This window comes from Lipophrys pholis (genome assembly GCF_963383615.2).
Source record: "Lipophrys pholis genome assembly, chromosome: 18".
In the NCBI taxonomy this organism is placed as follows: Eukaryota; Metazoa; Chordata; class Actinopteri; order Blenniiformes; family Blenniidae; genus Lipophrys; species Lipophrys pholis.
In genome coordinates, this window is record NC_137646.1 from 24,721,005 (window position 1) to 24,746,182 (window position 25,178).

General features: G+C 44.1%; 1 protein-coding gene across 3 annotated transcripts in view; it reads right to left on the reverse strand.

Moving 5' to 3' along the window:
- Positions 1–25,178, reverse strand: part of pacs1 (phosphofurin acidic cluster sorting protein 1) — a 52,074-nt gene that overhangs the window by 9,385 nt on the left and 17,511 nt on the right. For all 3 annotated transcript variants that reach the window (XM_080486582.1, XM_080486583.1, XM_080486584.1), the window contains exons 2-10: positions 9,725–9,812; positions 9,364–9,453; positions 7,912–8,037; positions 6,616–6,760; positions 6,375–6,466; positions 6,063–6,140; positions 4,121–4,180; positions 3,037–3,197; positions 1,663–1,756 (exon numbers count right to left, since the gene is read on the reverse strand). In XM_080486582.1, the coding sequence (XP_080342708.1) occupies positions 1,663–1,756; positions 3,037–3,197; positions 4,121–4,180; positions 6,063–6,140; positions 6,375–6,466; positions 6,616–6,760; positions 7,912–8,037; positions 9,364–9,453; positions 9,725–9,812 (934 nt within the window). The remainder of the gene's footprint in view (positions 1–1,662; positions 1,757–3,036; positions 3,198–4,120; positions 4,181–6,062; positions 6,141–6,374; positions 6,467–6,615; positions 6,761–7,911; positions 8,038–9,363; positions 9,454–9,724; positions 9,813–25,178) is intronic.

A 25,178-nucleotide genomic window follows, 5' to 3' on the forward strand; every position in this document is an offset into this window, starting at 1 on the left:
ACTTTACAACAATGGTTTAATCTCCTGGATAAAAACAGCTAAAATGGTAAAATCTCTAAAAACTGTCAAAAAGGGTTGAAATTGCCGATACATAGGTTAAAAAAGGGACATTGGTTATAAACAGCTAAAGAGATCAAACGGTTGAAAATTGTCGGAAAAATGTGCAATAATTGGCTAAAAAAGCAAAAAATAAATAAATAAAAAGTCATATTTTTTTTTGTTTCTTTTCAATTTAGATAATTAATAATAAAAAAATGTCTCTTTTGGCCATTAAGGTTGCAGACTGCTGCTCTCCACAGACAGATAAAAAGAGCATCCTACAGGCGCTTTATGGAAGAAGAAATAAAACACCACAAATGTCCAGAGGATGTTTGTTGTTTTTCAGAGGATGTTTGTTGTTTTTCAGCTCCGGGAGAAATTTGAATCGACGAAAAGCCTGAAAAAATATTGACGGAAGTGAAAGAAGGATCCTCCTCGGCGGGGTTTGTGTGAGCGGGGGTCCTGAAAGGAGGAACTCCAGCTGCTGGAGTGTCGACGCGCCTCACAGCGAAATCCAATAGAGCCGGGCCAGATTAAACACTTTTCATTCAGCAGATGGTGTCTGTCAAAGAGTTATTGGATTTGGGCTCCATTAAGGAAACGTTGGTGTGAAACACTTTGGGAATTTTGACACGTTTGCGATGCGCCGCCCCGCTGCGGTGGTTCTTTGCTGCGTGGAAGCGGAGCAGCAGGTGGTTTGTGGCTGCTGTGCAGCAGGTTTACTGATTCTAATCAGCAGAACTCCTCCAGTGTCGTCGCTCGGCTCCAGAACCACGTGCAGGTCTTCAGTGGGTCTTCTGTTTCACCACGTCATGTCAAAATCTACTTTTTTACATTTCAGTGTTATATATTGCACATATCTGGGATATATTGTATTGTATACTATACATTTCAGGTGTATGTTGAATTATATATTGCATATTTCAAGGGTACGTTGCACACTTCATGGTACATTCTATTATATATTATACATTTCATGGGTATAAAACCCAGTGACAAGATTTTAAAAGACATCAAACACTGAAATGGGCAATATATAACACAATATATACCAGAAATGTGCAATATACCGTGAAATAAGCAATATAAAATACAATATATACCTGAAATATGCAATATATGATACAATATATATACCAGAAATGTGCAATATACCGTGAAATGTGCAATATAAAATAAAATCTATCTCTGAAATGTGCAATATATAAAACAATATATCCCTGAAATGTGCAATATACCATGAAATGTGCAATATAAAATAACATATATACCTGAAATGTCCAATATATAATACAATATATCCCTGAAATGTGCAATATCTAACACAGTGAAGCCTCAGATTCCACCTCAGGTCTTAAATCCGGATCTCTGTCGCCCCCTGCAGGCTCCACCCCAACGCTTGTACGCTTTGTGTAATATTGGATGTGTCAGGATCAATAAAGAATCCAGGCATGAAAACAAACGGTGTGAATATATGTGACTGGATTGGTTTTTTTTATGACATCGGGTGGTAAAGTGAGACGCCCGACAGGCTGCTAGAAGGATTTACAACCGTCCACTGTTGCTAGGTAAAACACACACACACACACACACACACACACACAAACACACACTGAGACTCACCGGGCTGAACGTGTCCCGACCCAGACTGCCTTTACTGTTCAGACTGCCGATCTCCGTCTGCGAGCTGGACTGAGACATGCCTTCAAAGAACGGCCTGAACACACACACACACACACACACACACACACACACACACACACACACACACACACACACACACACACACACACACACACACACACACACACACACACACACACACACACACACACACACACACACACACACACACACACACACACACACACACACACACACACACACACACACACACACACACACACACACACACACACACAGAGACGAGGCAAAGTTCATCATAAGCTTGTGAATCAGTCACGTAAACTTTATTACAGAAGCATCAGCTTTCTCACATGCTCTCAAAAAGAAAAAAGAAACAGGTTTTTTTTGTCGCCTAACAAGAGCTTTCTTTATATTTTTAGGCTTTTAAAAATAGGAGGAAACGATAAGAATAGAACAGATCAGGTGAACGGAAATAGCAAAGGACTAAAATAAGTGATGAGAGGAAGAAAGGAATGAATCATCAGCGTGTTTTGACTGAAATACTGAGACTCTCTGAGGGCTGTTGTGAGCAATCACTTCTTTTTAAACTTTTTTACTTTATCATCACGCATTTTGTTTTGTTTTATGACACTTTTGTCCTATTTGGGTTTTTTCAAGGAGACTAACGTAAAAGAACAAAAGAGTACAAAAATAAATGAAAATGTCAGACACAAGAATATATGAAAGGTCAAAAGAAATCCAGTGAAACTAAACATGAACTTAATGTAAGAATTGGTTCTGACTGTTTAAACTGATGGAAGTGACATGCAGATTTTTATTTCACGATGTCTCAAAGGGCTGAATTTTGTGGTACTGCATACTCACAGGGTAGAATCAGACGTTTGTATATCAACACTTAAATATATGCCAACATGGACGAGCTCGTATAACATGAACACAGACATTTAATTTATTTCAAATGACTTTATATCACAAACAAAAACTGAAAAATGCTTCCAAGTATATATAGAAATATTGAACAAATTAACTTTCCCATTGCATGTCTGTGTGAGCATATTGTTTCCATCAATGTAGTATTTCACCTCTTAATTCTGTGTTTTTTTTTATTTTCTTTGCTTTAAATCTTTTTCTACTTCTTTGTCATTCGCTCTCTTTTCTAGAAAATGAAGTAGCAGGTGAGTAAATAAGCAAATTATCAGATGTGACAGCAGCATTCAGAGAAGCAATCAAACATACAGCATGTATTAGTACTATTAGTATGCATGTAGTGAACTGACCCGCCTCCTCCGGCTGCAGTGACCTCTACTGGCCAGCAGAGGGGGCAGGCGAGGCTCAGCGTGTGTGTCTTACCTCAGTTTGGGTTTGGGCGTGCTGAGGATGCTGTCGGTCTCCTCCATCTCCGGCCCGCTGTCGCTGGGGTTGTACATCTCCAGGCTGTCGTACAGCTCGTCCAGGTCCTCCTCCACCTCCTGGATCTGCTCCCTGGACACGTGCTCCAGACCGAAGCCCACCTGCGGGGGGAGGAGGAGGAGAAGGAGGAGGAGGAGGAGGAGGCACACCGGTCACAACACTGTGCTGGAGTTCACCTCTTCTCATTTCTATTAACCATCATTTCTGTTGTCAACACTCGTGCCTTGTGGTAATGACAGAACATATGAGGGAATATTTGTGCTGCAACAAGGAAGATATTGTTGTTTTTTTATTAGAAAATCCAGATTATGATCCAGATTCTCCCTCCATCATCCTAATATATTACTTTTTATTTCTAAATTCTACATTTGATTGAAACAATTCGAACCACTTCCAAGAGAAAACGCTAAAATCGTGTCGCGTTTCCAGTGTCCGTTTCCACGACAACGGCACTGCAAACGGAACTTTTCGAAAACGCTCGGTCCCCATGGAAACGGAGGAAACGCGACACGTGCGTGTGGTTTTCGAAAACCGAAACAAACAACAGCACGCCCCAGTGGCCCAACACGATAACGCCGTCGTGTTTACGCCGTCGCCGTGGCAACGGGACATTCTTCTCAAACAAAAACAACGTGCGTTTTCACTTGAAACGTCGTGGAAGTAATGAAACGTTTAACATAATAATTGATTTAAAAGAGTTCCCTTTTATTTTAGCATCTATTCCGTTATATTCTACTTTATAATATACGTCTGCAGAGTTTTAAAGGTGAAGATGATAAAACGTGTAATGTTGGTTAGTTTTATAGTGTCAGACGAGTATTACTTTATGTAAAAGTGTCTGTAAAGTCCAGAAGTAAAAGTGAAAGCGGCGAGCTGCTTCCTGTGAGTCGCACGGCGACACGAGGACTCAGCAGCGTTTCACCGTCTGGTCATGTGACGAGGCAAAAGTGAAAGTAGGAGGAAAGGAGGCGAGGAAAGGAGGCGAGGAAAGGAGGCGAGGAAGGAGGATTCTAAACTTCCCTACCTCGTCCGTCACTTTAAACCTTTTCAGCAACGCCACAAACTTCTGCTTGATGTTCGGTTGCTGCGGAGAAAGAGAGACGGTGACATGTATGTGTGTGTGTGTGTGTGTGTGTGTGTGTGTGTGTGTGTGTGTGTGTGTGTGTGTGTGTGTGTGGAGCAGAGAGATGTAACGACCATCCCTCTCTTTTCACGCTCGATGAGTCAAAACAACAGCTGGTAATGGAAACTGCAGCAGGACATTTTTCTGGATGTCGCACAGAGGAAACGTGTTATTGATGGGATGGAGGGGGGGGGGGGGTAGAGAGGGAGAGAGGGATAGAGGGGGGAGGGAGAGAGAGGGAGAGAGGAATAGAGGGGGAGAGGGAGAGAGAGGGAGAGAGACGGAGAGTGACTGGTTAGAGAGAGAGAGAGAGAGAGAGAGAGAGAGAGCGAGAGAGAGAGAGAGAGAGAGAGAGAGAGAGAGAGAGACTGACTGGTTAGAGAGAGAGAGAGAGAGAGAGAGAGAGAGAGAGAGAGAGAGAGAGAGAGAGAGAGAGAGAGAGAGGAGACTGGTTAGAGAGAGAGAGAGAGAGAGAGAGAGAGAGACTGACTGGTTAGAGAGAGAGAGAGAGAGAGCGAGAGAGAGACTGGTTTGAGAGAGAGAGAGAGAGAGAGAGTGACTGGTTAGAGAGAGAGAGAGAGAGAGAGAGAGAGAGAGAGAGAGAGAGAGAGAGAGAGAGACTGGTTAGAGAGAGGGGGATGAAGAGAGAGGGACAGAGTGAGAGAGGGAGAGAAAGAGCTGATATATTTGACGTTTACTAAAGGTGTCAGCAGACATATGAAAACATTTCAATCTTTATTTAGTCTCATTTTTGTGTTTTTATTGATTTATTCATTAAATCACTCACTGTATCAGTCGATGCTCATTTTAACTGGATCTGTACTGCAATCTATTGTAATTTGACACCAGCCTCATTACTTTATGACTTAAACTCCTTAACATATATATACTGTATATATATATATGTTGTTTTTCTGTTCAGACGTAGAAAAAGTAGAACATTCTGCAGGAGGACATGATCGACCTCGCACTGGTAATCTGTGTGTGTGTGTGTGTGTGTGTGTGTGTGTGTGTGTGTGTGTGTGTGTGTGTGTGTGTGTGTGTGGTGTGTGTGTGTGTGTGTGTGTGTGTGGTGTGTGTGTGTGCGGTAGTTTCAATTGTTTTCCTCACAGGAAATTGGGCAGAATTACACGTTTGGAGACGAGAGGGACAAAATGGATTTTTTGACAACACCAACGCAGAGGAGACAAAGTGGGAGGAGGGGTGGAGGAGCAGACGAGGAAGGGGTGGATGAGCAGACGAGGAGGGGTGGAGGAGCAGACGAGGAGGAGAGCAGGAGGGTGGAGGAGCAGACGAGGAGGAGAGGAGGAGGGGTGGAGGAGCAGACGAGGAAGGGGTGGAGGAGCAGACGAGGAGGGGTGGAGGAGCAGACGAGGAGGAGAGCAGGAGGGTGGAGGAGCAGACGAGGAGGAGAGGAGGAGGGGTGGAGGAGCAGACGAGGAGGGGTGGAGGAGCAGACGAGGAGGAGAGCAGGAGGGTGGAGGAGCAGACGAGGAGGAGAGGAGGAGGGGTGGAGGAGCAGACGAGGAGGGGTGGAGGAGCAGACGAGGAGGAGAGCAGGAGGGTGGAGGAGCAGACGAGGAGGAGAGGAGGAGGGGTGGAGGACCAGACGAGGAGGAGGAGGAGGAGGAGGAGCACACGAGGAGGGGTGGAGGAGCAGACGAGGAGGAGAGCAGGAGGGTGGAGGAGCAGACGAGGAGGGGTGGAGGAGGAGAGGTTGAAGGAGGTGAGAGACAGAAAAAGGGGGCGGAGCTCCACTGTCCAGTCAAATCTATCTGAAGACAAAGCCGGCCACTGATTGGCTCAGAGAGAAAAAACCATCAGGTAAGAAGACAGAACTCACTCTGGTGATGGCGGCGTTGGAAGGCAGCTTGCGCCTCGGTTTCTTCTTCCTCACCTCCTCGTCTTCGTCGTACAGATACTGAGAGGCGCAGACAGAAGGAGGGGGGTATGTATTCATTCATGGTTAGGGTACAGTCCGGTTAATCCAGAGGAAATGAACCAGTTCATTCTTGAGATTGTGGCTTCGTCAGCGGAGACGTCAAAGAGTTGAAAATTGTTGAGAAGCACGGTTCCTACTGACATATTATAAAGACAATAATCTGTGCTACTTTACAGAAAGTTTTCTTACTTTATGTCGTTCAGATAAACTCACCTGTCCGTGGACGGGGTCGTCGCTGCCTTCCTGTTCAGACGAGTAGCTCTCCTCCTCTTCCTCGGAGTAATTGTCGATGTCCGGCGAGCGGTCTGAAGGAGGAGGACAAAGAGAGGAGAAAGGAGCTGAAGAACGGGGACGGACGGAAAGACTGAGGCAGTCAGGAGGAAGACAGAGAGGAGGAGGAGGAGGAGGAGGAGGAGGAGGAGGAGGAGGAGGAGGAGATGGACGGCTTGCCCACCAGACATCTTTGCTTTGGGTCCCTCGTGGTCGATGGGCTGGCTGGACAGCGAGTAGACTCTGACCTCGGCGACGGGCACCGAGGCGTCTTTCAGCTGGCTGTGGAGGCCGAGGACCTGGGCGCCCTCGCTGGGGTGCTGCATCACCTTGAAAACCAAAAAAGAAAAGCTCATTTAAATCTCCACAGTGGTTTGCACTTTAGCCTCACATCAAGCGGGACCCCGGTTCGAGTCTGGGCTTGACGGCCTTCCTGTGGATTCCACGCGTTCTCCCTGTACGTACGTCGGTGTTCTTCAGGGTTGGGTTTAATCCCCCCAAAAACACCTGATTGAATTAATTGACCTTCGGCTAAGCCCCGCCCCCAAACACAAACGAACCAATAGCATTCAACTACCAACTGCTCGGACGCTGAGAAAGAAATTCTGACCTGGAGACACTTTAGTTGGAGACATGTTGGACACGTGACCGGGCCAACAATAACCAGAATTCAACCGGTTGACGATCTGTGTTATGTAATAATGTAATAAACATTCTAAAGTCATCATGTAATAGCGGTACAATATGTAATAATGTAATAATACATTCTAAAGTCATTATGTAATAACGGTGCAATATGTAATAATGTAATAAACATTCTAAAGTCATTATGTAATAACGGTGCAATATGTAATAATGTAATAATACATTCTAAAGTCATTATGTAATAACGGTGCAATATGTAATAATGTAATAAACATTCTAAAGTCATTATGTAATAACGGTGCAATATGTAATAATGTAATAATACATTCTAAAGTCATTATGTAATAACGGTGCAATATGTAATAATGTAATAAACATTCTAAAGTCATTATGTAATAACGGTGCAATATGTAATAATGTAATAATACATTCCGAACTCATTGTGTAATAACAGTGCAATATGTAATAATGTAATAATACATTCTAAAGTCATTATGTAAAAACGTACCGAAAAACACTGGTGTCCTGGTAGCTTTAAAATGAACAAAAAGCTTTTCACAAATAAATATATATAAAGGTTTGTGCAGAAATCAAGTTAAAGTCAGTAGAAAATATAATCGCCCACCCGTTAAAGAGCATCTTCCTTCCACTGATCGTTTTAAGCCACTCGCACGGTAGTAAAACCTTTTATAAGCGTGTGCTTTTGGAAATGAAGTGATCTTAGAATTTAGCATCCTAGTTGATTTATTTCTACTTGTATGGCGGCCTGTGCTGACTTCACACGGACCGAGCAAAGCTGAGGAAGTCAGAGTTATAAGAGAGGTGGCGATGATACCTCGGCCATGTTGATGAGCCCCAGAGCCAGGGTTTTGTAGCCCAGGATTGTCCGGTTCTTGTAGCGTTTCCTCCGCTGCAGCATGATCTGGAGCTTGTTGGCGTCCCTCTTCAGGAAGTGTGGATACTGCACACACACACACACACAGGTTCAGACTGATAGAGCAGCGACATTTTGTCTCCCACGTCTTGATAATTAGACTCGTTTAAACGGCTCGTCGCATAACGGCGTCGCGCCCCGCCCGACCTGCCCGCGTCCCCGAGTGCCGGCCCGCTAATCCACACCCGAGCAGCGTGACGTGACCCCGTCATTAGGACTCTCACCGGCCGCTCTATAAATGGAACAATGTGGAGAAGCCTGAAGTGGCCGGGTTTTAATAGGCCGCCTCTCTCGGCGCCGCGGCAGGAAGTGGAATGCACGACGCGTGCGGTCCGGCTGGCTGCTCTGGGAGAAACTCCACGACCTCCTGAGCAGCGGCAAAGTCAAGGAAATCAGGAAGGATGATTTAGAGCAGAAGAAACCCCAGTGGGGATTAAGATTAACCATCCTGATGTAGTTCAGGTTCAACAATGAGGGAAAATACACATTTCCATAGCTATATTTATAATTAGGGCTAATATATATATATATATTACTATAAAACAAGAATACCATTGGAAAGAAATGTGTATTATTTTACTATTAAAAGAAAGAAAAAGCTGGTTAAAACATTTATATATGTATTATTTTACTTTAAGATTAGAACGCAATTAAAATTATACAAGTATTATTTCACTATACACAGTATATAATTGAAATAAAGAAAAAAGATGAATAAAATACACTTAAAAAACAATAAAAATATATTCAAATAATTTTAGCATCAAAATAAAAAAAAATGTAAAATATACTTACATAATTGTACTGTTAAAATATAGAAAAGGGACTATTAGAATATATATACATTATCTTATTAAGATATTTAAAATTAATGTGACTAGAACAGTTTTTGTTTTATAATATTAATATGAAAGAAGAAAAGAAATGCTTAAAAACTGATTTCACTATTAAACAAGAGATTATTAAAATGTGTTTATATTATTTTTGTTTTAAAATAAAGTAAAATATGATTAAAATATTTATGATTCCAATAATGAAAAAAGACAATTATAACTATATCTAAGCTTTTTTTATTACAATAACGAGAAAATATTACTCGAATATATATTTATATTACTTTACAAACAAATCAATAAAAAGGATTATTGATTTAATTTTAAGAACTTTTCACATGTCACAGTTATTCACGTGAAGGTGTTTAACAATCATGTGTATCGATCTACGTCACTGAAAAAACCGACTTTTGTTCCCAACAGGTATTTAAATAAAGTCTTTTTAACGACACTGAAATGTGGATTTCCACACAACTGTTGAATTAAAAGGAAAAGCGCCGGGAAAGACGTCGGTTCAAACCTGCAGGGAGAAGGTGAGCTGCAGGTCGGTCTCCGTCAGTCCAGCCGAGGACAGGAGGATCTCGTTGGAGCGCAGGATCCGCTTCGAGCCCTGAGGAGGAGGAGGAGGAGGAGGAAGAGGAGGAGGGACAGAGTAAAGAGGCAAAACAACAAACTCATCAACAACACACACCGAGAAGAAAACAAGCCCCCGTTTACACGACAACGTTTCAGGTTTGCGAATGTGGATTTAGGAAGGGATCTGCCACAAAGACGACGGAGAGCGTAAACAACTGTGGGAACTGAGCCGGAGAATGCCGACCTCACAAAGTTAGCATTATCTTGACGTCAGCTGCCGCCGCGTCTCCGGAGACGAGCCATACCTGCAGTTTGACGGCGATGACCACGGAGGTGAGGTCCTTGTCCAGCTCCTTCAGCATGATCAGTTTCTTCAGGGTGAGGTTGAAGAGCCTGCGACACACGATAAGGCCGAGGTGAGACTTTCTGAAAATGATCCTCCATGTCGGACCGAGTTCACGGACCTGTCCCCGAAACGACTGCAGCTTCAAAATGTCCATCCAAGGGCTCATATTATGTAAAATTCACTTCCTCATAACAGTACTACTCGTCCCCATACCTGGACTGACGTCCCAGAAGTGAAGACAGTCTGTCCTCTCTCTCTCTGGCTGGTTTCAGGTTTTAAAAAGTGTGTCGCTCCGACCAGCCAATCAGAAATCAAACCGCTTTCTAAAATAAACCTCGGGGGGGGGCTGTCTCCTTGTTAGCGTCAAAAATGCTGCTACCGCGACATGGCTGCGTCAATTAGTTGTTCCGCACGCGCTCAGTAGTTGAACAACAACAAACATGGCGGCCTCCAGGGTGTCATGACTCCCACTTCATATTCTCCTTTTATTTTGACAGTCACCGTAATAACAATCCAACTCGGTGGTCGAATGTCTGCGTACTCCCATTGTCAATAATTACTGCGAATTCTTCTCAAAAAAAAAAAAAAAAAAACGGCACCCACTAGTGGCCATACATGAAAACTACATGGTTTTCCAGTGTTCGTGCGGTTGCCATGGAAACGTTGCTGCGCAAATGCCAAACTTTTCCCAAAAAGGGAAACACAAAGACGATGCGCTCTCTCACGAAACGCTGCAAAAACATCCGCTGTGAAGTTTTATTACGCAACGACGTCTCGAATGTTGTTACTCTACAGCTTTTTATAATTATTATTATTATTATTATTCCTCCACACTCTTTTAAAGTCTCTGTTCCCACCATTTAGTCTAATGCTTTGTTGTTGTTCGCGTCTTGTTTTATTGTGATATATGGAGGGGAAAGTGATGTGAAAAAGAAAAAGCACTTTAAACGAAGCCAGGGGTCAGTCTCTTCAATAATTCATCTGTGGGGTTTAGGACACCGAAAGTAAACCGAGAGAAAAAGAAATGAAATGTAGAAAAAAAACAAAACAAGAATAAAATGTCAAAGAATTACATGGCGGAGAAAGACGAGGACAGGCAGGCTGACAGAAGACCAAAGAAAGAAAGAGAGGTGGAAGAAAGAAGAATAGTTAAAATAAATAAATACGCGGTGAATACAGAGAGGAGGAAACGACAGACAAAAAGAGAGAGAGAGGGAGAGAGAGAGGGGGGAAGCCGACAGGAAAATTGAGGGAGACATCAGCGGGGAGAAAAGAGATGTGGAGATGACGGAGGCTGACGTGGAGGAGAAAGACGAGCTGTCTGACATCGCAGATACAAAGGAAAAGCAGGAGAAGAGGCTTTTCCCTGGAAACAGAATCAATTTCAAAGAGAAGGGGAGGAAAAAAAAAAAAGAAAAGGCTCCCGGATGATTATTCTCCAGTCGGAATCCACTTAATGGAAGTGAATTCATTCAACATTGTTATATAGACGACGATAAAAAATGTGGTTGATTTAGTCACGTAATGGAAATTATAGATAGAAAACTGATAAGCATTCAGTTTTAATTAATTTTAATTGAGGTAACTGTATAAAAGTGGTTCGTACTTTCAGCTCGCGGCAGAAAATAAAAACCGACCTGGTTTGATTCTGGATGTCCTTTCTATGCACAATTTGCATTTTCTGCAGAACTTAAGATTTTAAATTGAATTATATATGATTAGTTTAGAAAGGTAAGAGCAAGAAAGCATAAATAAATCATGCAAAACAGATTGAGAAGGTTTTTAAAAAAAAAAAAAAAAAAAAAAGTACTCTTAATTAAGGAAAAATTTCAGGAAATAAAAAACAGGTTCAGTCAATTTCAATTCATATTCTACTTCATTATGTCAACTTTGTTTCCTCTGTGCCACAGCGCACAGCAATATTGTACAGACGTAAGATAGCATTGAACTTCGGTAAAAAAATGACGATCAGTGGTCCAAACAGAACCGACGTGACATGATGGAATCTACAGACAAGAGCTCGTCTGGTCCAGATGAAAGTCCCTCCTCGTGTCACCTGAGCCTTTCAAACACAATCCACCCACGCTTTCATCTTGCTTTAAGAGCCCCCCCCTCCCGCACGCCGGCACGCGGACAAGGGGCCCGGCGATGGAAAAAGTCCACGACGACAACGAGGCCGGCCTTTCCACGAGCACGTCAAAGTGCAGGGGAAGGAAGAGGCTCAACCGACGAACACAAACAAATCAATTTGTTCTTTTTTTTCTCTTCTGGAGGACGAGCTGAGTGCATCTTCTGCTCACACCTGCCGGAGCGGAGTGGAATAAATCAAGGTGGAGAGGAGGCAGAAGGGGCCGGGTGCCAGGGGTCGATTCGGGATGGGGCGGAAGCACCTGAGGTAAGCTGTTTGTGGGGTGGGGGGGTGGGGGTGGGGCAAAGACTATCGCCTGCGGAAAAACGATGATGTCATCACCCCGCTCACCCGCCACGGTGGTCCACGATGTCGTCTCATAACCACAAGAACCACGGACGACGCGCTCCGGTCGAGGACCGGGAGCATAGACCTATAGAACGTAGAGTTATATAAAAGTGTATGAACAGGAGTCTACTTCTGAATTTGTATGTGCTCTGTCTTCTTCTGCCTTTTCGGTGTGTTTGGTGAGTCACAGCGCCCCTAAAGGCCTGGCATATGTCCTACATGCCCTGAAGCCTCGTGTCGAGCCGTGTTCACAGTGACGGTGTGGACGGAGGTTTTTTTTGAGAACCCCGGGGAAAAAAAAGATGGTTTGGCTCGTGTGGACGTGGCCTTAGTCACCGTCCACACGAGCCAAAATGATCTTTTTTCTGCTCGTCATCCAGTTTCCATCCACACGGCTACAAATGGTGTAGTAAATGTGCCAGCCCTGTAGGGGGCACTGTAACGCTGCCACAAAACTACACCAAAAACGTGGAAACGGGACCTTTGTGGTGTCGGATGCTGACGACACTGATATTTTTCTGCTTTTGGATTTCGTCCTTCCTGATAACAGTGTTTTGTTTTGGTTTTTTGCCCCTATTTTATATCAGCACTTTCAGAAGAGGAGCGTTTGCTTAGATTTCTTGTATTTGATCATTTTTCTTTGAATTTCATGCTTCGGACTCCCGGGACACTCACCCCCCCCTCCCGGCCCCACGAATCTTCGCCTGATAGAGCGGTATAGAAGACGGATGGACGATCTTCCAAGGGGACTTGAATTAGGTCAGTGGTGACAGTCGGCACATATCAGAGGGACATCATGTGCTGGACGGGTTTTCCCTCCCACGGCGTGATCAATCACACTTACAAGACAGTAGATGTTTATGGCACTGTCGGGACCTTCATCATGGGACATTATAGCCGTGGGTTATGGCTTCTGCGGGGTCCTAAAGCTAATCACACATGAAATACGACACCACCAAATTCAAATAAGGTGTCACACAGACGGTTGGAGCAAGGGAACTTATTGCACAATTTCATGTAATTATTATTATTTTAAAAAAAAACTTTACTCGCGTCATCAAACAGCTGTGAAACTTTCCAATAAAGGCCAACGGTATAAAACTGCTCAGGGACGCCAGCTATCAGTTCCATCCTCAATTGAACCCAAATGAAGCAGGTAGAACAAATATATACTCTTTAAATGTGCAACATGAAAAAAATTCTATTAGTGTCGAATAATCAATGCCTCCATAGCGTCAATGTTTTGAAAAGCCTTCTTTGTTTCTTGGTTGCTCCCTTCAGGGTCACTGCAGCGGATCATCTGCCTCCTCTGTTGTTACACCAACACTCCTACGTCCAGGAATCTTCTCTGAAGCCTTCCCTCTTCTCCTGCCGCTCCACCTCCTTCAACCAATATGTACAATAGTTCTCCTTCATCTCCGCCCGTCCTTTCGAGCTCCATCTCTACACCGATCCGGTCATCTGGTGCCGTTTTTGAGATTTGGACAAACAGCCCAAAAAAACTTCCATTGTTGTTGTTGTTGTTGTTAAGTGACACGATTCCACGGTCTCAGGCTGCTAAGACGCTAAAACACGACCCCTGATACTGGTATCGGTGTATTCCTAATGACAAATTGTACAATCGGTGACCGATTCTACCGCTTTTTCAGAGATAATTCTCGATCGTACCAAGAAGCTCACGTTCTCGTCTTTGACTGTAAAAGTCCTGGCGGCCATACTGCTCCTGGATATTGGTGTAAAGCTGGATTTGTCTTACTGCTGGTCACGGTTGAATCGTGGAGACATCCAGAATGGTCTGGGAGTTCTGGATTGAGTCGCGCAGATGACAAACCCATTCACAAGCAGCAGAACTGGATCATAAGGTTGTTAAAAAAAAAAAAAAAAAGATATATAATCCCAGTGCAGGAGGACGGAATAGAGGCAGTTTTATAATCTCGTGAATTCAACGTGAAATAGGCATTCCTGCGCCCGTCTGTGGTGAAGCTCCAGTCGCTCACTGCCACACCGTTTCAGTCAGTGAGGAAGGCAATCGCACGGTAAAGGTCAAAACAGCCCGCCTGCCACCAAACGCTTCCTCCGCGGTCCAGTTCTCACTTCTGCTCCGTCTCCCCCGGCAGCCCGGCGCCGCTGCTCCTCCACCGTCACGCCACATTATTATCAATCTGAACCGGAGCGCCGACATGAGCGGGGGGGCGAACTCAAACATCTCGGCGCGCCGGTGTGCTTCGAAGGGGGAAACGGCGGCGCTGCTTTACGTACCTGCTTCATAACAGCTGGGTTGGAATTATAGGCTGCGATGCATTATGGGAAAAACAACAAACCAGGTCGCCTTCATAAAACAGGATTTTTATACATTTTCAAAATAAATCTGTTGCATACCAATCTGTATTTTACACAAATATTTTGGCTCCGAGTTTAGTACTAGTGTATTTCAAAATATGGACTTTTAAGAAAAAGTAGCTGGACAATAAGAACAATGTTTCCTCCGCCGTGTCGGGACCCCCAGGACATGTTCTCCCGGGACTTGGTACTTTTATTTTGACAGTCACCGTAATAACAATCGTTAATCGACATCGTATATGTCTATAGAGTCTTGTTCTCTTCTGTGTGGTTTCATTACAAAAAAAAAACCAACAGCACCCACTAGTGGCCCTGTATCCTAACTACATCGTTTTCGGCATCATTACAGAAATGAAAAAGCGAAAAAAAAAAAATTGTTTTAACTTATAAATAATCCATGTTAGTAGTCATTTGATGAAGTTTCACAGCAGAACGGAATAATTATAAATGCGTCTCGATACTGTATGAAGCTTTTTACACGACGTCACAAACATTCCTTACGAGAGTAATATTAATACGTAATATAAAGGAATAATGCATTATCACATTAAATCATGATCCAACTCATCTTTTTCTATAAACTCTTATGTTAATGAACAAGAATAACAACAAAATATCTCAAATGATCCTTTGAAGAGACAAATATGCAAATCATGTGGGAATAAATGGCCCAAATTCTCACTCTAAACTCTTAATAAAAGCCTAAACGCAGGAAAAAATGAAGCAGTGATCTGTGTATTTAGGTCAGTGTGTGAAGCCGCATCCACTCTGAAGTGCACAAAGCAAACAAGTGACGGGCTTTTCTGTGGTTCCTGAACTTCCTCACCCCGATTGTGTCACCGGCTGCAGCCGACTCCTCCCGTCTGCAGAGGATTTAATGTTTGAACGCACACCGTTTGTCCTCTTTTGAATCCCTTCAATTTACTATCTGCATGTGTCCGACAGGTGGTGCACCGCACCGAGCTGCGTTGTAATTCATATCGGTCTCCAGACAGGGAGTTCTGAGGAGCAGCTTCAGAGCAGCAGGACCCCCCCCCCCCCCCCCCCCCCCCCCGACACTGGATGGTCGATAAAACACGGATTTATCGGGGCTGGTTCACAACGTCTGGGGCCACGAGGGAACGTCAAAGCCCCGGCAGGAAGTGCACCAAGCTGCACTTCCTTTAATTCCTGCTATCGGGACATCGGTTTCACTTCCTATAATGTTTGTCTGCAAGCTTACAGCCCCACTTCTTAGTTGTGTGTTGACACTGTCGATGGTAAATAGACTTTTTTGGTTAAACTAGATTTATTAGGATCCATGATTTTTTTTTTCCTGTTATTTTTTATAATTAATAACAGATCATTCTGGCAAAAACCTTCTTTTCAACCAGTTTTAACAAACTTTTATGATCTATTTGATTAATCTGAGTAATCCTTACTTGGCCGGCTCTTTGACTGCTCTTCCTCTGGGCTCAGGCAACATAACAGAAGAGACAAATGGACAAGAGGACATGTTGACACGTCTGTCTGCAGGGTGTGCAGGCGGAGAGAAAACGTCCACGCTACGGAGACCTAAATCTGTCCGAACGGTCAGATTATGGTGACGCATGTTTGCTGAGGGGGGAGCAAAAGAGCGAGTCTTCATAATATATATCGTTAAAGAGTGTTCTGAGGCGGGAGGCTTCATGGCGAAGGTAAGACGAGCGGCGACTAGAGTCAAAACTTCCAAATCCAGCAGGACCTGCCAGTCTGATGCGCCAAGTGTTTCACGCTGGTAACACCTCGCGCTTTCCCAGCAGCCACTGCTACTTGTTTGTTTATTTGTTTAACGGGGGGGAGAGGGGGGGGGGGGATGAAAGGTCGCTGAAGCGGAAGGGTTCAATAATGTCAGTGGGAAGATTGACCTGTGATATTCTGGAAAGGGCAGCCTCTGTGGAAACACACAGCATGACGCCTGTCAAGGACCACAAATGTTCACACGAGCGACGAATAAAGACAAGATGGAGAAACAAGCCACAGCAGAAGGAAGTATGGAAGTATTCAGCACTTCTTTCACTGGTTTACTGGTCATTTATGACACATTTCACAAGTATCTTGGTCTATTAAAATAGTTTAAAAACAAAAAAAAGGGATGCACTTTTTAATGTGGAAAAATGGAAATTCTATTAAATATCAAAAAGTCCAGAAATGTTTAATGGCAATTTTATTCCAATCAATCTAAAGATTTAACCTACATTAAAAAATACTCAGATAAATACATCTAAATAATTCATATTTAAAAAGACAGTGCATCATATATATGTTTGTTAAAATCAAAGAAAATAACAGTCATGATGTCATTTCTATGTTTCATGCTTGCAAACAAAATTACCTGAGATTAAATAAACAAAAAAAAAACTAATGGAAATAAACTGACTGACTCTCTACTGCCGCCTAATGCACAAAGGTGGCATAATCTAAATTCTACATACTGCCCCTTTAAGTCCTCGAAGCAGGTTATTGAAAGGATTACTGTGAAATGATACACCGACGTGCAGGTTTAACCAGGTGCTTATTTGGTTGCGTCATTACGAGGTTGACGCTGTGGTCAAATTTCACGCCGAGTCAGCAACTTTCCCACATTGGACACAAACATTAATTTTCTCAAATGTCAAGACGACGAAACCAACGTGTGTTCCAGGTGGGTATAGGAGCTTCTTGTTGGGTTTTTATAAGAATTCAACGGTGGCGGTTTTAAAAGACACTTCAGATTTGAAGTTGAATCGGCACAACCCTAACAAGCAGTGTTTTAAGGGTTTTGTGGGACATTTTGGGTTCTATTTACAGTTTCTGTTATGTTACAAATGGGTACGATTTAGAAATATTTCTTGGTTGAAATCAGAGCTACAGTCGGTTTATTTAGAAGAAGTGACGTCAATCCGAGTGACGTTGTTGGGCGACGTGAGGAAAGAGCGTCAGACCGTAGAAGGTCAGAGGTTTGAGCCCCTGCTGGTCATAAGACACTCCGTCTACTGAAGCCATAATGAAGACCGGTGATGGATTCAACGATCTTAATAAACTTCCACTCATTGACGGGGCGAAAGCGTCTGAGGTTGAACTACTTTAATGGGACCAGCCATGAAAGATCCCGTCATATTTCCCCCCGACTTGAGATTCAATCGACGTTTTCAGGCAGAGAAATCTCCTGTTGGAAGATTGAGAAGTGGAAGGTGCCCGCGGTTCCCTTGACGACAGCCCATCGGGGGGGATGGGGGGTGGGGGGGTGGGAGGGTGGGGTGACCTTGCTGTGTCACACAAGCTAAACAACATGTTATTTTCCACAGTGCAAAGAGAAAACGGCCGGCGCTCCTCGACCTTCACGCCACGTCGCCTTGTTTGTTTTCTCCCTCGGCGTTTAACCCTCCTTAATCTCTCCTCCTCCCTCCCGTCTTACAAACATTCGTTCCACCCATCTTTCTCTCATCCAACATGGTCTTCTTCTCGTCTTCCCAGCTTTTCCTCATCATTTTCTCCTCCTTTGATTAAGGACTACTTAAGGACAGTCTGCTCTACACCCTTGTCACATCTTCTCCGCCCCGTCTCCTTTCTCAGGAGACATGATGTTCCCTTCTTCCCTCTGTGATGGTGATCAATGGCAGTCGACATAAAAAGCGAGTGACCCCCCCCCCCCTCCCTCTTAACATTATATGGATCAGTATGTCCTTCACACGACTTCAAGCAACACAAACTCTGACATCCGCCGTCTCAGAGACAATAAAAATAACACCAAGAATAATTTGATTTAGGCTTAATAAATCTGAGACATCCACCCTTTGTTTTATGGAAATGTACATATCGGAAGCGTTTGCTCACCCCCCTAAACTTCTGTACATCAAAGTATTGGCATTTTATTATATGGACGTTACAGAGAGAGAGACACCAGCCGGCAAAATCAGTCTTCTTTGCTGCTTTATCCACCTCAAGGAAGCAAACCTGGAGTGCCTGGAGAAAACCCATGCACATGCAAGACAAGCTAAGAAACTATTAAGACAATCCCAAGAGAACAACCCTGCTGTGTGTGTGGTGTTTCCATCTTCACGAAGCATTGTGGTGGAGTTAGGTAGCAGGATACACAACGAGTTACACAAAGTCTCACACACAAAGTGTTTAATCGAAGTGTTTACCTACATTTTGCAGTAACGTCTACTTCTTCAAGCCCCCCCCCCCCCCCCACAGTCACTTTGATGCCGAGAGATTTATGGCCCCGGCTTAGTGGCCTTCGCACACAGACACACACTTCCAATGGAAGAAGATGAAACAACAGCGTTCATAAAGTCCGGAAAAGCAGCTGACCCAGCAGATACGGCCAACCGACGCCGGACTTTTGATCTTTAGACGTCTGTGTGCGTGACTTTGTGTTTTAGCGCGAGCGGCTTGGGACGTGATGTGGCTTAAAACATCACATGGGTGCTTTTATTTTCCCCCTTTTCTTTCCTTTCTTTTTGATCCCGAGGTCCTCAACGAGCTTATCGGCATGCGCCACGCATACCGCACGCCAACCCCCCCGAAACAAAAACCAACAAAGACGCTCACGCCGACCGGCCTTCTATCGGCACGAAATGAGCAGGCAGGTGGAAAAGAGAGAGACGAGCGGCGAGTCAACAACATCTTGTGTGTAGAACCTTTACGCAGAGCAGAAAATAACCAGCATTTGGTTGCTTACTAACAAGAGTCTGAAAATAGCTCCAGGCTAAGTGGATACAGCCTGTGAAGATGTCAACAGTTTGGAAGAGCAGCACTGAGTCTTTTCTTTTTTTTTTCCTCTCTCCTCCTCTCACATTTATATTAAGATGCAAACGGCATAATTCATCTGAGAACTCATCTCCTGCTCACAGTGTGCATCATTACAACAAAAGATGAGTGGCGGCGGAGAGCGAGGCTGGAATATTAACAGGGGCGACAACAGTGGTTAATGTGGGCCTTTGACTCTTTGGTAAATGTGTTTGAGCTTTTGTACGCGGCAGCGTCAGGTAAGCTTTTTTTTTTTGTTTGTTTTTGTTTGTTTTTTTTTTCTGAGCAACGACGAGGAAACTAATAAATGTGTCAATAAGCAGGAGGCGCCGGTTTGACTCTCACATGCATCGTTTCATGATTTTAGCCATTAAACTGCACAGACGCAATTAAAACTAAAGACATTAAAAGTAACAGTTGGATTGGGAATCTCTAATGCTCAGCTCAACCCGGCGGTGGGTAAACCGACACTGCTCATTTATTCAAGTGATGATGATGATGATGATGATGAGTGATCATGGAGGATAACGATGATCGATCATCGATGACGATCGATAATAATGATGCTGATAACGATGGATGATAATGGATCATGAGGACAAATAAAGATGGATCATGATGATGATGATGATGATGATGATGATGATGATGATGATGAACAATGTTGATGGTTGATGATGTTGGACGATGATGTTGGACGATGGCGATGATGATGATGACGATGTTGGACGATGGTGATGATGACAATGACAATAAGGTTTAAGAATGGATGATGGATGATGATGATGATGATGATGATGAACAATGTTGATGGATGACGATGTTGGACGATGGTGTTGGACGATGGTGATGGACGATGGTGTTGGACGATGGTGATGATGATGGATGACGATGTTGGACGATGGCGACGGACGATGGTGTTGGACAATGGTGATGATGATGGATGACGATGTTGGACGATGGCGACGATGTTGGACGATGGTGATGATGATGATGGATGTGATGACAGATCAATATGGTTGATGACGCGTGATGGCAACGCAAAACGATGAATAATGCAGAATGGTGATCATGGTGAATGACGACGGCCATGTTGGTAAATCATGGATGACCGTGTTAACAACCGATGATGATCACGGCCGATGATGATGGTGAATGATGATGAGGTGACGATGACGGCAATGTGGACGAATGATGAGAACGGTCACTGACGGCGGGTGGCGATGGTGGATTATGGTGACTCATGATCATCACGTTAAAAGATGATAGTCAGTCGCCACTGATGATGGATTCTGAATTCTGATGCAGGATGAAGCATTAATAAAAGTTACAATAAAGTAACTTGAACTTGACAGACGATGAGAAATGATGTTGGATGATCACGGATGGTGATCAAAAAGTAACAGTAACTTAAATAGGTTAAAAATGTTAAAAAGTACAGGCACTCTGATGCTGTCCTCCAATAAGAAGTAGATGCGTGTGAATATTTTCTACTATTAAAAAAAAACAAAAACCTTAGAGTAGGCACTTTAAACTGGCCTTGATAAAGATATGCGAGTAAGTGCATGTTTGTAATTGTAGAAGTGGGAGAACCAGCAGCAGGTTGAGGCCACTGCCAACAGTTTGATTAATGAATCAAATAAAATCAGATGTAAAATAATTCGTGACACAAAGAGGTTTCGTCACGTCTGATTCAGTTTGTACAGAAACCACTTGCAGCCCTGTGCTAATTTAGCCTACAGTGAGTGGGATTTATCCAGCGTGACTCAGACGCTGGCTGGTAGGAACCAGTTCGGAATAATGAACACAACTGACTCATAACACCGGGGCACTTTTCCGTTCTGCCAACTCTGAATCAATATCTCTTTAACGCTGCGAAAACGGGGAGGAAAGCTTTTACAGCCGCCGCCGCCGCCGCCGTATCCCAGGATTGTCAAGGTCGGCGGCGCCTCGAAAATTCTCCAGCTGACTTTTTTCACCCCGAAGCCGGACGAAGCGGTAGATCCCGCTCCACGAGAGCGCCACAGAGGGGTCGCTGCTGTTTCATGTGAACCCCCCCACCCCACCCCACCCCACCCCACCCCCCCACCGTCCTCGAAGAGAAGCACAACCTGCCTGCAGAGCAGAATGAGTCATGAGGCTCTGCAGTCTGCTCTGCCTCTCATCCGCGACCCTCCGACAGCTCGCCGACAGCCAATGAGCTCCCGCGGGAGGCGGGCGGAGGGGCGGGACGGAGGGGCGGGACGGAGGAGGGCGGCGTTGGGTGGCCGAGCCGCCGATCACCGGCGGGAGATGATTGTGTTAAGTCCAAAAAAGCAGGGCGGGGGGGGGCAAAATTGAGAGACATTACAGCAAGTGTGGGTGTATATATATATATATACCCCCCCCACCCCCCCATCGCAGCCAGGCTTCCTCCACCCTCGCCCACCGTGCTGCAGCAGACCCACGCTCCCGCGAGGTAAACACCGTTAATGAGAAAAGGATCACTGTTGCGTGCGACCGTGAGGCAGAGACAGACAAACAGCTCGTGTGATTGGACTTCTCATGTTTCGCTTTTTACGTCGTCTGATGTCAGAGTGGATTATTGGCAAACACTAAAATAAACAGCTGCAATGGGAGATTACACAGATTAAACATACAACCCGGTATATATTCAGCCATTATTTTTTTTGGGAGTATTTTTTTTTACGTCCTGCCACAACGAAATTAAATCATCGGCGTATATTTGTCCGTCTCTATGTCTGTTAGCAAGATTACGTCCAAACTGCCGCACAGATTCTTTAGAAATTTTCACCACAGATTGATATTTGGCCATGGAAGATCCGGATCTGGATTCTGGATCCGGATTTCATTTTATAGGCTTTTTATTTAAGGATTACGGCAAAACTGCATGACAGATTTCCCCCACTGAGAGATTCTAAAGGTAGAAATCTCAGATTACTCTTGTTTTTGGTCCTAAATGTTAACCAGTTTTGGGATTGCACTGCAGAAGTGTTTTAGTTTTTTTTTTTTAAACCACATCCATTCTTCGGAGCGTTTGCATGCTCAAGCTGCAGCACTGACGGGCCTCCTGATAGTTTGACTTTCTACGTATTGAGAAGTGGGACACTCGTCCAACGCGCTGTGACTTTGTGAAGCAAATCCCAAATTTGCATCCCTGCTGGTTTGAATGATTCCGAGCATAAAGATTTGCCGGCACATTTCCATATTGTTTCATCCCCGATAAAGCTCGACTGTATCGCTGAGATTAGGGGCTTGCTCTTTGATGTTCGGTCTGGTTTTGAACCCGCGTCAACTCATGTTTCTATCGCTCGGTAGAACGACAGGCTCTCGACCCACTAACGTCACGATATCGAATCACCAACCTATTTATTTATGTATTCCTACTTTGTAATAAGTAGGTACTATTTAAATAGGAATAATGACACTCTGCCGCGGCTTCATCTGATGAACCGATGAGAAATACGATCTCGTCTAACACAGCGCGGAAGACGCTGCGAGGAGTCATGCAATCAATGCATAATGAGTCATTATCGCACCATGACGTGTGTTAGTATTCCCACACAGCCTCGCATTAGTTTCGATATTATATTAACGGGGAAAACTCTGGTTGATCTTCCAGTCGACACGCAGAAAAGTAGCAGCGGCCCACCGGTATATAATCTGCTCCCCGTCGTAATCCGTACAGTCTGGATCCTATCAACGTTAGTCTGGATGTGGCACGTACAGTACTACGAAGCGATCGCACCGTCTGCTCATTACTGAATACAGGAAGGGAACCGACAACAATCACACACACACACGGGAAGCTAAATATGGTTCAGCTGATCAATACACATGAACGCTTTAGTCTCTGAGAATCTGAGGGGGAGGCGAGGAGGCCGAGAGAGGAACGATGAAGATACTCTGAACACAGTGCACACTGTAATACAGGTTGATACTTTGATTGGTTGATATTGAAATATCTCCCAGTATCCAGTAATCTCGAGGGTTTTTTCTTTTTTGCAAGAAAATAATTTTAAAAATATCACATTAACAGCAAGAAGACCAAGTAACACTAAATAACAAAGAAACCCTAAAAACACCCAAATTCATAGGTAATTTATGATGATATTTCCAAAAATACTGCAAGTATATTACAGATGTAAATTTGTTAAGAGTAAAGATGTAATAATATTATTAAAAAAAAACTCACAGCAGCAGTCGGGAGGTACCAAACGTCAGTACTTGACCTATAAATTAAACACTATTATACATAGATATAAATATTTTAATGAAATTATCGTCTTCGTCTTCTACTGTCCTTCATACTTTGCACGTTTGTACCATAAATTACAAATACAAAATAAAAAAAGAGAGAGAAACTGACTAAAAAGCTCTAACCTTGACGTACAAATATAAACATCAACTGCGAAGATCAAAATACTCTTCATCAGCTAACGGCCCCGGGACACGTTGTCCCAATCATTCCGTCCATCTTTACTGTTGTGTTTGGAGGACGGCTTCAGAGAAGCGCTTTTTCTGAAGGCCAGAGGCTGTAATGGGTGAAACTGGTGTGCGAGGTGAGTGTGAAGTATTTTCTGAGGCTCGGCTGACTGATGAAAGAGACGTTTGGGGGTTTTTTTTCCCACCGGGAGCTTCAGTTCAGGACGATTAGATGTGAAATGGAGCCGTCCTTCAGTCCTCCTCAGTTTACATTTCTTCTCTCTGAGACATTTCTGGAGGACTTGAAAAAAATCCCTCCGTCGGATCTTCAGGTGAGAGGCACTGATACAGAGATTACTCTGAATCCTTGAGGTTAAAATGGCGGAGAAGTACATGGGAGAATATTCGAGCCAGAATATTTTAACAATACTCCATATGCAAATGATGTACGAACGGCGACGCGGCGTACGCCTCCACACGGCCTCTATGTCCACGCCTAATAGTCTACGCCTGTGTCGCCTGGTCAATAGAGGGCGCCGCCCGCCCCAGTGGAGACAAAAAGTTTTTAAAAAATGTTTTATATATAAAAATATCTAATAAACTGTAATACTGTCAAACGTTGTTCATGCCACCAAACTAAGAATGGGCGATGAAGTGCATTCGCTTCATTTTCTACAGATGATCTTCAATAAAAGAGGACTTCTTGATTCTTGACTTTATTTTTTCATGTAGTTTTCTGCGTGCAGCTTTTACAAACCGAGGCCGTTAATAACTGCACTCACCTCCACTTGACATGTCGTCTCCAAGGAGACATCTGAACTGATCTAATCAATCACTTCTGAAGCTTTGAACAACAGAGCCACCGACACCATGACAACCTCTCACAACTGGCTTTTTTTTTTCCCATATACGAGTGTAGGTTTTACCGTCTCGCCGTCTCTTTACAATCCCCCCCCCCCCCCCCCCCCCCCCGTCCCCCCCCACCCGTCCCCATGTCTTATCTTTCCCGGTAGCTCAAGCTGTCCGCCAAACAAAGGGCAAGCCCGTGTCCCCTCCCGCCTCTCATCTCCTGCCCACTCCTTGCTCTCCATTCACAAATCTTTCCATTTCTCCTCTGGCACTCCGTCCTCTCCATCTGTCTCCTCCGATAGCGCCTCTGTCCCCCCCTCCTTCCCGTCACCCTGCCCCTCCCACCTTTTTTTTTCTTTTTCTCTTCACCCCTCCTTTCCACGATCCGTGGAATTGGTATGCTCCGCCATCCTTTTTCTGTTTTCCCTTTCTTAAATGACATTCCCTCCTTTAATTTGATCTTCATCTCTTTCTTCTGTCCAACAGACATGGACTTTGTCGTCTCTCCATGCACCCGGGCCGTCTCCTCCACGTCCCTCTGTGCTTTTTGATGCTTTCCCAATTACGTTTG